This window comes from Lepus europaeus, chromosome 11 (genome assembly GCF_033115175.1).
Source record: "Lepus europaeus isolate LE1 chromosome 11, mLepTim1.pri, whole genome shotgun sequence".
In the NCBI taxonomy this organism is placed as follows: domain Eukaryota; kingdom Metazoa; phylum Chordata; class Mammalia; order Lagomorpha; family Leporidae; genus Lepus; species Lepus europaeus.
Window position 1 is genome coordinate 50,198,949 of NC_084837.1, and position 11,724 is coordinate 50,210,672.

At 58.0% G+C, this 11,724-nt stretch overlaps 1 protein-coding gene across 2 annotated transcripts; it reads left to right on the forward strand.

Moving 5' to 3' along the window:
• The first annotated feature begins 4,061 nt into the window (after positions 1–4,061).
• Positions 4,062–9,835, forward strand: RABGGTA (Rab geranylgeranyltransferase subunit alpha). Of its 2 annotated transcripts, XM_062205352.1 has the most exons (17): positions 4,062–4,138; positions 4,461–4,517; positions 4,675–4,785; positions 5,112–5,236; positions 5,365–5,552; positions 5,806–6,009; positions 6,258–6,341; positions 6,429–6,511; positions 6,603–6,704; positions 6,813–6,918; positions 7,012–7,063; positions 7,215–7,303; positions 7,485–7,573; positions 7,668–7,784; positions 8,486–8,599; positions 8,844–8,931; positions 9,570–9,834. In XM_062205352.1, exons 2-17 carry the CDS (start codon positions 4,515–4,517, stop codon positions 9,716–9,718), a joined length of 1,704 nt encoding a protein of 567 aa, XP_062061336.1. In that variant the 5' UTR covers positions 4,062–4,138; positions 4,461–4,514; the 3' UTR covers positions 9,719–9,834. The 2 variants fall into 2 exon arrangements, with proteins under 2 accessions (XP_062061336.1, XP_062061338.1); XM_062205354.1 differs by lacking the exon at positions 8,486–8,599 and having other exon boundaries at positions 9,570–9,835.
• Positions 9,836–11,724: the final 1,889 nt, after the last annotated feature.

Genomic DNA, 11,724 nt, shown 5'->3' on the forward strand with positions numbered 1-11,724 from the left:
TCGGCCGGTGCCACAGCTCAATAGGCTAATCCTCCACCTGCAGCGCCGGCACACCGGGTTCTAGTCCCGGTTGGGGCGCCGGATTCTGTCCCGGTTGCCCCTCTTCCAGGCCAGCTCTCTGCTATGGCCAGGGAGTGCAGTGGAGGATGGCCCAAGTGCTTGGGCCCTGCACCCCATGGGAGACCAGGAGAAGCACCTGGCTCCTGCCATTGGATCAGCACAGTGCGCCGGTCACAGCGTGCTGACCACAGTGGCCATTGGAGGGTGAACCAACAGTAAAGGAAGACCTTTTCTCTCTCTCTCTCTCTCTCACTGTCTAACTCTGCCTGTCAAAAAAAAAAAAAAGCTGCATTTTTGGGGCTGGTGCTGTGGCGAAGTGGGTTAATCCTCTGCCTGCGGCGCCAGCATTGCATATGGGCACTGGTTCGAGTCCCAGCTGCTCCTCTTCCAATCCAGCTCCCTGCTGATGGTCTGGGAAAGCAGCCAGTGATGGCCTAAGTGCTTGGGCCCCTGCATCCATGTGAAGACCTAGAGGAAGCTCCTGGTTCCTGGCTTCAGATTGGTACAGCTCTGTCTATAACTCTATCTCTCAAATAAATTAATAAATCTTTTTTTTTTAAAGTATGTGTTCTGTTTCTGGCAGAGTTACAGAGAGGAAGAGAGAGACAGAGAGAGAGTGGTCTTCCATCACTTGGTTCACTCCCCCAGATGGCCGCAATGGCCAGAGCCGTGCCCATCTGAAGCCAGGAGCTTCTCACGGGTCTCCCACAAAGGTACAGGGGCCCACGGATTTGGGCCATCCTCTACTGCTTTCCCAGGCCACAGCAGAGAGCTGGATCAGAAGTAGAGCAGCCGGGACTCAAACGGGTGCCCATATGGGATGCCGGCACTGCAGGCGGCGGCCTTACCCGCTACGCCACAGCAATGGTCCCAGGAACTTTCAATCTGATATGAAAAGCAGGCACACAAACCAAGCTTTATAGTAGTCACACACAAAAAGCAGCATCTTTGACAGCACACATGAAAGCCTGTGAAATCAGACTGGGGCGTTTTGGAGGACTTCCCGGAGGTGACACTTGAGTAAAACTTTTTTGTTGAAGATCTATTCATTTAAAGGCAGAGTGACCGAGAGAGAGAGAGAGAGAGAGAGAGAGATCTTTCTTTTTTATCTTTTAAAAAAATTTTATAGCAAACTTTTATTTAATAAATATGAATTTCGAAAGTACAACTTTTGGATTATAGCGGTTCTTCCCCCCATAACCACTCTCCCACCCGCAAACCCATCCCACCTCCTACTCCCTCTCCCATCCCATTCTTCATTAAGATTCATTTTTAATTATCTTATATACAGAAGATCAACTGTATACTGAGTAAAGATTGGAACAGTTTGCACCCACACAGACACACAAAGTATAAAGTACTGTTTGAAGACTAGTTTTACCATTAGTTTTCATAGTACAGAACATTAAGGACAGAGATCCTACATGGGGAACAACTGCACAGTGACTACTGTTGTTGATTTAACAATTGACACTCTTATTTATGATGTAAGTAATCACCCGAGGCTCTTGTTATGAGCTGCCAAGGCTATGGAAGCCTCTTGAGTTCACAAACTCCAACATTATTTAGACAAGGCCATAATCAAAGTGGAAGTTCTCTCCTCCCTTCAGAGAAAGGTAGAGAGGTATCTTTCATACACTGATCCTCTCCACAAATGGCCACAGCACCCAGGCCTGGGCCAGGTCAAAGCCAAGAGCAAGGATCTCTATCCAGGCAGGAACTCAGGTGCTTGAGACATCCTCTACTGCTTCCTGGGAGCATTAGCAGGAAGCCGGATTGGAAGTGGAGGAGCTGGCACTCAAACCAGCGCCCCAATCTGAGAAGTGGGCATCCCAGGCAGTGACTTCACCCTCTGCTCCACAAAGGCTGCCTCTTGAGTTAAAACTTAAAGATGAGTAGGAATTACCCAGGCACGTGAGGGGTGTGGAGGAAGGCAATCAAGAAGAGGAAATAGGTTAACACATTCGGGAAAATGCAAGTAGTTCTGGAGGGAGGAGTGAAGCTTTGGTTTTTCAATAGGGTCAGACAAGACAAAAGGCCAGAGGTGGGGCAGGGCCCAAGTGCCAAAAGGCCTGATGAACTTGGCTAAGAGGTCCAAGTCTGTCCTGAAAAGCTGTCGGGGCACTGGAGGCTTTTAGGCATGGATGTGCCATTGAACCTACATTTTACAAAAGACAGATCCAGTAACACAGAGTGGGAACTGATAATAAGAGAACGAGATGCAGAACTCTGAGGAGTTTGACCATCTGGGGGAAGAAATGAAGAGCTTGAATTCATGGTGGTAGTGTGGATGGACAGGGTATTTAAAGGAGATGAAGATGTGGCGGGGGCAGGGGACAGGGTGTCAGCCAGCCTTGTAGCGTGGCAGGTTAAGTCGTGGCCTGCAACACCCTGGCATCCCATATGGACACCATCTCAAAACCCGGCTGCTCCACTATCCAACCCAGCTCTCTACTAATGCACTTGGGAAAGCAGTGGAAGGTGGTCAAGTGCTTGGGCCCCTGTCACTCACATGGGAGACTCAGAAGAAGCTCCTTGCTCCTGGCTTCTGCCTGGCCACTGTGGCCATTTGGGGAGTGAACCAGTAAATGGAAGCTCTCTCTCTCTCTCTCTCTCTCTCTCTCTCTCTCTCTCTCTGTAACTCTATCAAGTAAATAAATAAATTGAAAAAGAAAATTAAGTGGGGGCAGGGGATAGGCATTTGATCTAGCAATTAAGACGCTGTCCCAACTCCAGCTTCCAATTCCAGCTTCTTAGTGCTCATGTACACACTGGGAGGCAACAAGTGATGGTTCAAATAGCTGGGGAGACCCAGATGGACTCCCAGCCTTGGCCTGGCATTTGGAGAGTGAACCAGAAGATGACGGCTCTTCCTGTCTCTCTGCCTTTCAAATAAAAAAAAAAAAATGTGGGGAGGACCTAGCACCATTCACAACATTGGAAACCTAAAGGCCAGTGTTTAGGCAGGGTAGATGGGAGACTGATATGTTTTAACCTTTGGAAATGGAGATGCCTCTGGACACCCAGGTGATACCCAATAGGTTTCTCAACGTGTATGCATACAGATGTATTTGTTTTTATTAAGGCTGTGAGACACCTGGGCTGGAGACAGGAATGTAAGTGTCATCAGCTTACAGGTGGTAATTAAAACCATGAGTGTGGATGAAGTCACCCAGAGAAAGTGTGGGGCCAGAGGTCCATGGGACGACGACCAGAACCTCCAAGCAGTGGGAGGTTTGCATTTATTCATGCTCACCCCAGAAGTGTGTGCAAGGAACAGGGTTGAGGAATGGGAACTGTAAATCACCAACATCTAGGAAGGAAGGTGAACGGAGGAGAAGCGAGGGTGCAGGCGAGCAGCCCGCACTGTGGCGCAGCGGGTAGAACAGCCGTCTGCACACCCACATCCCGTATGGTCACCTGCCTGTGTCCAGGACGCTCCGTTTCCCAACAAGCTCCCTGCTAATGGCGTGGGAAAAGCAGCAAAGGAAGGCCCAAATGTTTTGGCCCTGCACTCATATGGGAGACCCGAATGAAGCTCCTGGCTATGGGCTTCAGCCTGGCCCAGGCCTGGTGGCCATCTGGGATGTGAAGCCGTGGATTGAAGATTCTTTCTATAACTCTGCCTTCCAAAATAAATAAATAATTTTTTAAAGTGCATGAAAAGAGGTTCCAGGATAAAGCAGCCAGTCAAATGTCAGGACAGGAAACTCCACCACTAGACATGACCAGCAGCAGGTCAGCGTGGCCGGAATGAGGTAAACGGAGTAGGGAACGTGTGGATTTGGGGCCATGGAGTAACTTCTTCACCTAGTTTGCTGTTTAAGTTGCTAACCGGCATACGTGACCCAACGCAAGGCACACGCACATGCGCACTACACACCCAGACGCACAGGCACTCGGCGTTTCCGCTCGGCGCACGCGCCGCGCAAGCCGCTCTCCGCCGCCGCGGGCCCCTCCCCGCGCCTGTAGAGGGCGCTGCGCCGCGGTGAGCCGGGGCGTGGCGCCGCTCTAGCCGGCGCCCGGACTCGGTGGCGGGCGCGCTGCTCCGCGTCCCCCGCGCCTCCTCCCAGTGCAGGTGGGTCCGCCCGCGGGGCGGGGGTGCCTGGGAGCCGCGGGGTGGGCGGGCAGCGGCAGCTTGCCGGGTGCGGCGTGGTCCTCATCGACCAGGTGCCCTGTCTCGGGCTCCGGTTCCAGCGGATCGGGCTGTAGGAAGCGCCGCGCGGGTCGAAGTCCGAGTCTGGGTGGGCGCCGCTGCCAGGGCGTGCAGTGCCTGTCCCGAGACCCCTCTACACCCTAGGAGGGGGGGGTCTCTGCCCAGGCCCGCGTGCAGCTTCCGGCGAGCAGCTGGGGCGGAGCTAGTGGGGGCGGGGCTCCGTGATTGACACCTCTCTCCCCAGACTTCACATTCTACCACTGGACCCCTCCCCTGTCCTGAACCCTGAGCCGACACCATGGTGAGAACCGTGAGCCCACCCCCTCACCTCTGCATGCCCGTGCCCTGGCCCCAGTGGTGTCGCCCTGGTTGCCCCTTCCGAACGTGGGGCTCTGCAGCAGGCTTTCCGGGGTGCCCCTGCAGAGCAACCTGCACTCTCCCCACCCTCCCCTGTCTAGCACGGGCGCCTGAAGGTGAAGACATCGGAAGAGCAGGCGGAGGCCAAAAGGCTAGAGCGGGAGCAGAAGCTGAAGCTGTACCAGTCAGCCACCCAGGCCGTCTTCCAAAAGGTGGGGCCTTCAGAGATAGCCACACCCCAAGTGGACCCCGTAATACTGCACAGAGGCCGAGAGCGGGGCCCTGGAGACAGACCGCCTGGATCCAGATGTTTCCAGCTGTGACCTTGGGATGAGTTGCTGACTCCCTTGGGTCTCAGCTTGTTCATCTGTGAAATGGGTCTAGTAATTGCATCTACTGCATAAGGCTGTTGGGAGGGCTACATGAGAGAATACCTGTAAAGTGCTTGGCGTAGTACCTGTTGCATAGTATGGGATTCACGGAATATTGGAGCATTCTCAGCTTGTATAGCTGCTGACCCTGCTGCCCATCTTCTCAGCGCCAGGCTGGTGAGCTGGATGAATCAGTGCTGGAACTCACGAGCCAGATTCTGGGAGCCAACCCTGATTTTGCCACCCTCTGGAACTGCCGGCGTGAAGTGCTTCAGCACCTGGAGACCCAGAAGTGCGTAAGGGTTCAGAGTCCCAGGGAGACTGCCCTGGGCTCACCCCTGCCTTGCACGGGTCCAGGACAGCCAGGGGCACGGGCAGGGTAGTGGAGGGCCTTGACCTTCACTTCCCCTCTGGGTGCAGGTCCCCTGAGGAGCTGGCCACTCTGGTGAAAGCAGAACTGGGCTTCCTGGAAAGCTGCCTGCGGGTGAACCCCAAGTCCTATGGTACCTGGCATCACCGATGCTGGCTGCTGAGCCGCCTGCCCGAGCCCAACTGGGCCCGGGAGCTGGAGCTGTGTGCCCGCTTCCTCGAGGTCGATGAGCGGAACTGTACGTGCCTGCAGGTTCTGTCCCACTGTCCCCCTCATCCGAGTACGGGGGCCTCAGTGAGGCCCAGACTGGAGAGGAATGTCCAGGGTGGGCCCGCTGGTGCTGGTTCTAAAAGATGACAGAGCCAGACACACCCTCGGTGGAGTCCATTAAGGTGTTTCTAGGGGTGTCTCCCGGGGAACCCTGGGGTGCCAGCCAGGTAGTGCCTCCTGACTTGCTTCTGAGATTTGCTGTCCCCTCTCTTCCTCCCCAGTTCATTGCTGGGACTATCGGCGGTTTGTGGCCGCACAGGCGGCTGTGTCCCCTGCAGACGAGCTGGCCTTCACTGATAGCCTCATCACCCGAAACTTCTCCAACTACTCCTCCTGGCATTACCGCTCCTGCCTCTTGCCCCAGCTGCACCCCCAGCCAGACGCTGGACCACAGGGGCGCCTCCCTGAGGACGTGCTGCTCAAGGGTAAGCGGGGTCAGGGTCCTGGGGAGGATTCTGCAGCCCCGCCCTTCCAGCCCTGTTGCCCGGTTCTGGCAGTCCCTGGCTGCAGGGAGCTCCAGTATCCAATGGGGAAGATGAAACATGATGTGGGCCCATGTGCGAGGCCTGGGTGTCAGTGAGATTGAGGGCTGGAAGGAGAGCGTGGGCTGTGGGGGCAGCCAGGAGCCCACCAACATCCCTGCCACAGCCCCACCCCTCCCCGGCCCCCGCAGAGCTGGAGCTCGTGCAGAATGCCTTCTTCACCGATCCCAATGATCAGAGTGCGTGGTTCTATCACCGCTGGCTCCTGGGCCGAGGTGAGCGACGGGGAGGAGGCCGAGTATCGGGGGCTTGGAAGGAACGAAGGAGCAAGTGAGGATTCCTGACTCTGTGTCTCCCCACAGCTGACCCCCAGGACGCTCTGCACTGCCTGCACGTGAGCCGGGATGAGGCCTGTCTGACTGTCTGCTTCTCTCGGCCCCTCCTTGTGAGTCCTGCAGCTTTTGCTGGAGAACCTCTCAGGATTACGGGCCTGGTGCTATGGGGGCTGATGGGTGTCTCTTTGTCTCTTGTGCCAGGTGGGCCCTGGGACAGATACCTTGCTACTCATGGCTGATGAGTCACCTCTGATTGTGGAATGGAGGACCCCAGATGGCAGGAACCAGCCCAGTCACGTCTGGGTATCCCAGCATTGGCGGTGGGGCAGAAGCGGGGTCCGGGGCAAGGTTAGGGTGGGACAGTTGGAAAAGTCGTGAGGCCGACTCATTTCCTTGACCGAGTGCTCCCAGCTCTGCGACCTGCCCACCGCCTCCCTCAACGACCAGTTGCCCCAACACACGTTTCGTGTCATTTGGACAGCAGGCGGGGTCCACAAGGAGTGTGTGCTTGTAAAAGGTGATGCATCCTGCAGCCCTGCCCCTTGCTGCAGCCCCCTCCCACCCCCCACTCTGGGGATGTCCCCCCTCCTACACCTGCTCTTTTCCCCAGGTCGCCAGGAGGGATGGTGCCGGGACTCCGCCACAGATGAGCAGCTGTTCAGGTGATGACGGGAGAGTGGCTGTGGATGCTGGGCATCAGGCAGCTGGGACGGAAGGCTTGGGTACTGGGGAGATGGTCTTGGACCAGCCACTGGGATGACCAGTACCCCAGGGCTGTGGGCATCACCCTCCCCACTGTTCCCCCCCCCTCAGGTGTGAACTGTCGGTGGAGAAATCCACAGTGCTGCAGTCCGAGCTCAAGTCCTGTAAGGAGCTGCAGGAGCTGGAGCCTGAGAATAAATGTGAGGCCCAGGGTGTGGGAAAGAAAAAAAAAGTCAGTCAATCACTCAGTCAGTCAGTACGAGGCCCTGAAAACCTGTTGCCCAGAGCCCTCTAAGGGGCCCCTTTGTGGGGCAGCCCCTTGGGGAAAGCAGGACGGTTTTAAGAAGGATCCAGGGACGCCTTGTCCCCGCCTCTCCGCAGGGTGCCTGCTCACCATCATCCTGCTGATGCGGGCGCTGGACCCCCTGCTGTACGAGAAGGAGACACTGCAGTACTTCCAGACCCTGCAGGCAAGTAGGGCGTGCGGGCACACGGCGGCGGGGGGCGCCCAGCGGGCAGGAGGCGGCAGCTGACGCGGGGCCCTGCCCTGCCCATCCCCACCAGGCCGTGGACCCAATGAGGGCAGCGTATCTGGATGACCTGCGCAGCAAGTTCTTGCTGGAGAACAGTGTGCTCAAGATGGAGTACGCGGAGGTGCGCGTGCTGCACCTGGCACACAAGGTACGGGCTGTCGCGGGCCCCTCCCCCCCAGTGTCACCCTGTTGGCTGGCCTCACACAGCCCCGGCTTTGCCTTTAGTCTCGGATACCTTCCTGCCAAGATTGAATCCATCATCTTCCTCCCAGGTTACTCCGTCACTCCTTCCGCCAGTCTTTTTGTCCCCTTGCAGATTCTGAGTCACTGGTCCCTCCCCTGCTGCCCCTTCCACCGGGCCAGTCACGTATTCATTCTTCTTCCAGGAATTCCTATGCCTCTTGGAATTCCGGCCTCCTCCCCCTTGGCAGGCCCCAGAGCCCGAAGCCCAGATAGTTTCCAGAGATTTCTGATAAGATTTCCAGGCCCCCTCTTCCTGTCTCCAGTCCTTGCTGATCCATGTTCCGAATGCATCAGTTTGCATCCCTGCAGCCTACCTGCACTCCCGCCGAGGCCCTCCCCACACTCACACTCGCTGGGCTGCTCCTGCCGGTGTCTTTGTCCACCCCTGTCCTGTGTGCCTGCTGCTGACCAGGCTGCCTCCTCCTGGCTGTGCCCCGTGGCCACTGCACGCCCAGCGCTCCCTCTCTGGTCGCATGTGCTGCTGTGGGCTGTCCAGTTAGCTTTCCACCTGCTTCCCCCAGCACCTGGCAGGCACAAAGGGCAAGGCTGCTACCTGGTGACCGAGGACCCCCTGGCAGGTCTCACTGGGTGTCTCCCTTCCCCCAGGATCTGACGGTGCTCTGCCATCTGGAGCAGCTGCTCCTGGTCACCCACCTTGACCTTTCACACAATCGTCTCCGATCCCTGCCCACTGCCCTGGCTGCCCTGCGCTGCCTTGAGGTAAAGCACCTAACTCCTCCGTTGCCATCCTGGGTGGTCCTCTTTCCTCTCCACCTTGCATGTCTGTCCACCCTACAAAGAGACGTCCAGGACCCGCCAGCCCCCACAGGCAGCCACTTGCCGTCCCTGCTGTCACCTGTCCATGCCCTGGAAGCCGATCGCCCTGGGCTCTCCCGCGGCTTTTACACAGCCCCGGCTCACAGCTGCCTTCTCTACCCTGTGCCTCCCTGCCCCCTGCTCCCAGGTGCTGCAGGCCAATGATAATGCCATCGAGTCGCTGGACGGCGTCACTAACCTGCCCCGGCTGCGGGAGCTGTTCCTGTCCAACAACCGTATCCTCCCTCTGGGTGCCTTTCAGTGGGGAGGGTGTGGGCCTGCGCTGTGGGGGGACGGACAGCCAGCAGGCGGCTGTCGCCTTGAGGTGGAGCGTGGGAGGGGGCCCTGGCAGTGGTACCATGGGGCCATGCTGGCTTGTCCCAGTGGAGTTTCCCGGAGCATGAGTTCCACAGGCCTGAGTTCATGAATAGGAAGCCTGTGCGAGCTCCTGGAAATCATGTGATGTGAAGTCAGGAAGTCTCCATTTGCAAGAGTCTAGCATTCTGAGTCTTCTTTTTAGAAACCAGAACTTAGAGCCACCATATGACCCGTGTGTTCTCCGGTGCCCTTGGCCACTGCTGAATCCAGATCGCCTCTGTGCGTGGGCGGAGTGCATCATGGGGGCACTACACCCTCCTGTAGCCCTGCCACCCGAGTTCCCGCGCCCAGCCTCCTTCCTGTGCCTCCTGCCTGCCCCCATGGGGATGTGTTCGCAGTTCCCGCCTGGAGCCTTGCTCCCTCCATCGAGGCCTTGGAGGTGCCCATGTGCTGGGCTTCCAGGCAGCAGTGCCCAGCTCCCCAGGGCTGTCCGGGAGCAGGTGGACTTGGCGGGGTGGGGGAACCCACTAAGCTTTCCTTGACTCTCCTGCCCAAGGCCTCCAGCAGCGTGCAGCACTCCAGCCCCTTGCCTCTTGCCCCAGGCTGGTCCTCCTCAACCTGCAGGGCAACCCACTGTGCCAAGAGGTGGGCATCGAGGAGCAGCTGGCGGAACAGCTGCCTTCAGTTAGCAGCGTCCTCACCTAGGAGAGCCCGCCCCGCCCTGCCCCGTAACTTATTAGGACTGAATAAAGAGTGGAGTGGCACCACAGGCTGCCAGTCTGCTGTCACCCCCGCCACTCTGCATGGCTGTCTCCAGGACTGTTGCCACGTATTCCAGGGGAAAAAAGGGCAAAGACTTGGCGTATGTCGGCCGACTCCTCCTCTCTGCTTGCATTCAGTGCCCCCGCCGGCTGCTGTTCCATGTCCTCGGCGTTGAGGGCAGAAGTCAGGGCTGGGGCTGGACTTGAGATGACATTCTGGCTTGGCACTGGGACAGAGATTGGGATCGGTTTGGGTTAGGGCTGAGCTGTGAGTCTCCCCAGCTGCAGGGGACTCTGGGGGTTCCTCCCCCAGCCCTGCCCTTCCAGTTGCCCTCTGTGGCCTGGCTTTCGTTGACCACAGCTGAGAAGGTCCAGGTGCTTGCTCCGTGTTCCCCTGCCCCACCTTGCTTTAACAGCAGTGTCAGTTCCCATGAATGGGATTCTGCAGTTGAAGAGCCCTTGATAATACCTGATCCTGCTTGATCCTGCCCAGGATCAGGACGTTCAGGCCCATTTGCACTGCTGAGACCCGCCCCAGGTTGCTGGAACCAAAACCATCTGTGCCCCTGGACTCAGGAGGTTTCTGGATTCAAGTCCTTGTTTCCGTCTTGATCTGAAACGGTTGAGTGGAGGCCTGGCCTCAGCTCCCAGAGGTGCTAGATTGAGTGTCCGCCCCCACCCTACCCCTCACACACCTGCTCCCAACAGCCCCCGGGCACCTCCCGGAAGGAGGGAGCAAAGGGGAGTGGCTCAGGGCTTAGAGCACTGAGTCAAACCTGGTTGGGTGGGGAAAGAGAAAAACTGGAACAAGGAGAGGCATTTTTCTGGTTCTCGGGGATCTGCCTGGGACCACACAGGCTCCCACACATCCGGCAAGCTCAGGGCCCTGCCCCTTCCCGCACCCAAAGCGTATGCAAGCACCCAGCCCTGAAGCAAAGGCCTTTGGCTGCCCTGCCTCCCACCTGCCTGGAGTTTTGATTGATATTGGTGCTGTGCCGGAGGTGGGACAGGCCCCTTGCCAGATCTTGAGGCTTGGAGCTGGACTAAAGAAAGCGTGGGTGGGTACGGCCCCCGGCACGTCCTAGAGTCTGTCTGTCCCACTCCGAGGCACCTCCCTGCCTGCCGCCTCTCCAAGCAGCCTCTCCTGCGGTCTGCTTCCGTGGATCTTGAGTGTCGCGGCCCCTGGGCAGAGCTGGGACACTAGTGGGTGGAGGGGAAAGGCCCCTGGCTGATGGGCTCAGGGGGCACCTTCGTGCTGGGCCTCCTTTCTGCCTCGGGGTTGTCTCTGTGCTATCGCTGGTGTCTCTCCCAGAGCTGGGGGTGGAGCTGGGATGCACACAGGGCAGGTGCTTGTAGCTGGTTGGTCTGGATTCCCAGGAGGAATTCCAGGCTGGAGAAGAGGTGGGATCCTGGACTCCAGACCTTCCCCTCTGAGAGGGTGCTCTGCAAGCAGGGGAGGAGGCCCCCTTCCCACTGACTCCTACGTGCAAAGACCTAAGCCTGCAGGCTGGGGGACACAAAACAAGATTGCCTCTACCCCGACCCCCTTCATTACAAACTCGGAAGATGCGAGGAGCTGAGGGCTGTTCTTGTCCGGGGAGCTGTGGGGCAGTTGGAAGAAAGGGACAGATGGGGGGGGGGGGGGTCATGAATCTGGTAGAGCCGGCAGGTCAGGAGCCGGCTGGTGGAGCCAGTCTGAGGGCCTGGCTGCTGATGTCACCAGCCGGCAGCTGGGATGTGGGACCTCCCTGGGCAGGATAAGTTTTGCAGGGCCAGGCTCGTGGGCCAGTTTCACAGGGCCACGCCTGGCCTGGGCTTGGGGCAGCTGGCCTTGGCAGCAGGGGCCCATGGATGCAGAGGTAGGCAGTCTGAACCTGTGAAGAGGAGGAGGCCCGCAGGACGGGGCTGTCCCATTGCTTCTCACACGTGTGCGTTCACCACAGGACTGGG

Excerpts from the sequence above, each read along its gene's own strand:
- RABGGTA (XM_062205352.1), top strand. Across the intron at positions 6,705-6,812 it reads ACCAGCCCAGTCACGTCTGG|CTCTGCGACCTGCCCACCGC; the intron begins GTATCCCAGCAT and ends GAGTGCTCCCAG. Across the intron at positions 7,785-8,485 it reads TGCTGCACCTGGCACACAAG|GATCTGACGGTGCTCTGCCA; the intron begins GTACGGGCTGTC and ends CCCTTCCCCCAG.